At 58.3% G+C, this 3,428-nt stretch overlaps 1 protein-coding gene across 1 annotated transcript; it reads left to right on the forward strand.

Moving 5' to 3' along the window:
* Positions 1 to 301: 301 nt before the first annotated feature.
* On the forward strand, positions 302 to 2,185 carry LOC127341509 (zinc finger CCCH domain-containing protein 2-like). Its single transcript, XM_051367379.2, has one exon. The coding sequence runs from the start codon at positions 425 to 427 to the stop codon at positions 1,574 to 1,576; it is 1,152 nt and encodes a 383-aa protein (XP_051223339.1). The 5' UTR covers positions 302 to 424; the 3' UTR covers positions 1,577 to 2,185.
* Positions 2,186 to 3,428: the final 1,243 nt, after the last annotated feature.

Raw genomic sequence — 3,428 nt, forward strand, 5'->3', positions numbered from 1 at the left:
CCTCCGCATGCCTCACGCTCTACCCCCGTCCCGACGCGTGTACCGCTGCCTGCCCACCTTCTGCTCTGTCCCCACCTCGCGTTGGCTCCTCTCACTGACGACCTGTTGTGGGGTATGGTGGGCCAAGGTGTCAGTGAGATGTGTGGAGTCTCTGCTCGGCCACCGCCGTGCTGATCGCCGACGGCGTCAGTTAGTTGTACGACCCGCGCCGTCTGCGTTACCGCGGTTACCCCAACCATGGTTAGGCGCCAACCCTAGGGTTAGCGGAGCTGTTTATAAGCGCGCGCCTCCTGCTCTTCTTCTCCACAAACCCACTGCCCCCCTCTATTCTCCCTCGTGTAAGCCCAGTCCACAAGATCTGCCGTAGACCACTCCACCGAAGCAGACCAAACAGAGGCCGTAGCACCACCACCATCCAGAAGCCATGATGATGATGAGCGAGGGCGTGAGCGTGCCGCCGTGGGGCAGCCTCCCGGTGAGCGGCGTCGACGCCGGCACCGGCGACGAGATGACCCCCTACCTCCTCGCCGCGCTGCGCCAGTACCTGCCCCGCAACGACCTCCTCCCCCTCGACAACGCCGGCTCCGACGACGACGAGGCGGCGGCGATGGCCGCCGCCGCCGACGCGTACGCGTGCGACGAGTTCCGCATGTACGACTTCAAGGTGCGCCGCTGCGCGCGCGGGCGGAGCCACGACTGGACCGAGTGCCCCTTCGCGCACCCGGGCGAGAAGGCGCGGCGCCGCGACCCGCGCAAGTTCCACTACTCCGGCGCCGCCTGCCCGGACTTCCGCAAGGGCGGCTGCAAGCGCGGCGACGCCTGCGACTACGCGCACGGCGTCTTCGAGTGCTGGCTCCACCCGGCGCGCTACCGCACGCAGCCCTGCAAGGACGGCACCGCATGCCGCCGCCGCGTCTGCTTCTTCGCGCACACCCCCGACCAGCTCCGCTCCATCCCCGCGCAGCACGCCAGCCCGCGGAGCAGCACGCCCCTGTCCCCGCTCGCAGAGTCCTACGACGGCTCCCCGCTCCGGCGCCAGGCGTTCGAGACCTACCTCACCGGCAAGAGCGGCGGCATCATGTCCTCCTCCCCCACCAGCACCCTCCTCTCCTCCCCGCCCAAGTCGCCGCCCTCCGAGTCCCCGCCAATGTCGCCCGACGCGCTCCGCCGCGGCGCGTGGCCCGGCGTCGGCTCCCCCGGCGTCAACGACGTCATGGCGTCCCTCCGCCAGCTGCGCCTCTCCAAGGCGCAGTCGTCCCCGTCCGGCGGCTGGACCAACACCTACCACCTCTCCCCCGCGGCCGCGTACGGCTCCCCCAAGGGCGGCGGCGGCGGGCTCTACAGCCTCCCCACCACCCCCATGGCCACTCCCACCACCACAACCAGCTTCATGGCCAACCTGGAGCCGCTCAACCTCCGCTTCATGGACGACGACGAGCCGGTGCAGAGGGTCGAGTCCGGCCGGGCCCTCCGCGAGAAGGTCTTCGAGCGGCTCTCCAGGGATGGTCCCGCGTCCGGCAGCAGCTGCTACGGCGCCGGCCCCGACGTCGGCTGGGTCTCCGACCTCATCAACTGACCCACCAACAAGATGCATGGCACGGTGAGGAACGGCGACAGGCTGAACAAGACGGTCCCAACCAAAAAAAAATCCTCGAAATTTCTTTTGCTATTTCCAGTTGCTACTGCAAATTCCTGTACATACATCTATCTATCTCTCCCCTGTGAATATTCTCGGCCGGGCGAAGGGAGGCAAGACGGGCGGATTCGTTTTGGGGTTCTTGAGGTGGTAGGAATTTTACCCAAAAAAAGATTGTTGCCAGAAGAAGGAAGGGTAGAAGCTCCATAGATTTGGAACTGTCATTCCTCCATCCCTGGAAGAAGCTGGTGGTGACAAGTGAAGCTGAGGTTGCTGGAAGGAAGGAAGGTGGACTTGATTCCTGTGATTAGTGGAGCTGATGTTGCTTATCGTCTCCCTTAGTTGATTTTCACATTTTGCTATTGTAATCCTTCTCAAGAGGATGATCCCCCACAGCTTATTTTGTACTTAGTATTTAGCTGCTGCTTAGCGGCGGCGGCTTTTAATCTCTCTCTATTGGTTCATCCAATGGCGATGAACTCAAGTCCCCAACGTATTTGTAATCTGTTGATGTTTATTATCAGTAATAATATATGTTCAGTTACTCTATTTCTACACTGCCTGTGCTGTGTTCCTTGCCATATTTGCTCAGTATAATTGTGTGAATGAAACTTGATCCCGACTGTTCTTGGCGCTTGGCGTGACGTGGTAGTGATGGAGTGTGCAGTGGATAGTTGGAACAGTATGGGCGACGTGGTGACGTGGATGGTTGGAGCAGTATGGGCGATGCGGGCGTGGAGCCTCCCGGAGTGCGACCGGCGACCGCGACGCCACCGGAGTCGACGGCCGGTCGTTTTCCTCTTTGGTGGAGGTGGAAGAAGATGGGCACGGCCAGACCGCGGGCAGGGCACATCGTTCGTGCCTGTCGCCGTCCCATATGCGCAAGATCTTTCTTTTCTCGGCACGGATCGAGAGCTCGTACGTACCAGCGGGACTTTATTTGGTACTGCTAGTACATTTTTGTCTAGTCTTATTTGGTACCAGATCATGTAGCTTGTCACTGCCACGTACCTAGCCGTTCTATTATTGAGAGCAAGGTGATGCCCGTCGATTTTTACAAGTCAAGGAAACCCCTCCTGGCCTCATGCCATCTCGGAGGCTCTTGAGTTCCAGCTGGAGATTCATCGGTGCTGCCATCCCAAGTGGTTCGTCCCCGGCGATGGTGTCGCTGCTCTTGGCGTCGAGCTCGTCGTGATGCTGCGGTGGAGAAGGGCTTCAAGGATCCGATTGCTTTTTATATTTTCTTTTAGGGGTCCTTTCTGTAAAAGTGCAGGTCCTGGTTGTGTTATCTTTTCCTTTGTGGACCTTCTTGTAATTTGTAATCCCACCACTGATATATAAGCAGCTTGGGTCCTTCGGACCCGTCCTTTGTTCAAAAAAAAAAAAAAAAAAGTCAAGGAAACCCTAGTTCATCCAAAAATACAAAATTTCAATGGGACATTTGTTCTTATTTTTGGTCCTTCAGAATTTACAGGTTCGGTTCGAAAAACGATATAGATCAGTTACTGTAAATGATGTAAATGAGACGATAATTTAAAAAAAAGTAAGGCGCGCGCAAAAAAAAATGCTTGTGGTTCGAATACACGGGCTTGGAGGGCGAACTGAATGAAGTTTCGCCACCTACTTGCTTGCCCTCTCCCCTGTTTCTCTCGGTTGCCCCGCATCCCGCCCACGTCTCTTCCCTCAACTCCGCGGTCCACCCTCCGCCGCGCCGCCTGATTCAAGGATGAAGACATTGATATGTTTGATTCGTCCTCCTCGGACGATTTCGACATCGAGGATCTGCTCTGGG

The sequence above is a fragment of the Lolium perenne genome, chromosome 3, assembly GCF_019359855.2.
Source record: "Lolium perenne isolate Kyuss_39 chromosome 3, Kyuss_2.0, whole genome shotgun sequence".
NCBI lineage: Eukaryota > Viridiplantae > Streptophyta > Magnoliopsida > Poales > Poaceae > Lolium > Lolium perenne.

Bases quoted from the DNA above. Each gene is read 5' to 3' on its own strand.
- LOC127341509 (XM_051367379.2), top strand. From the start codon at position 425: ATGATGATGATGAGCGAGGGCGTGAGCGTGCCGCCGTGGGGCAGCCTC.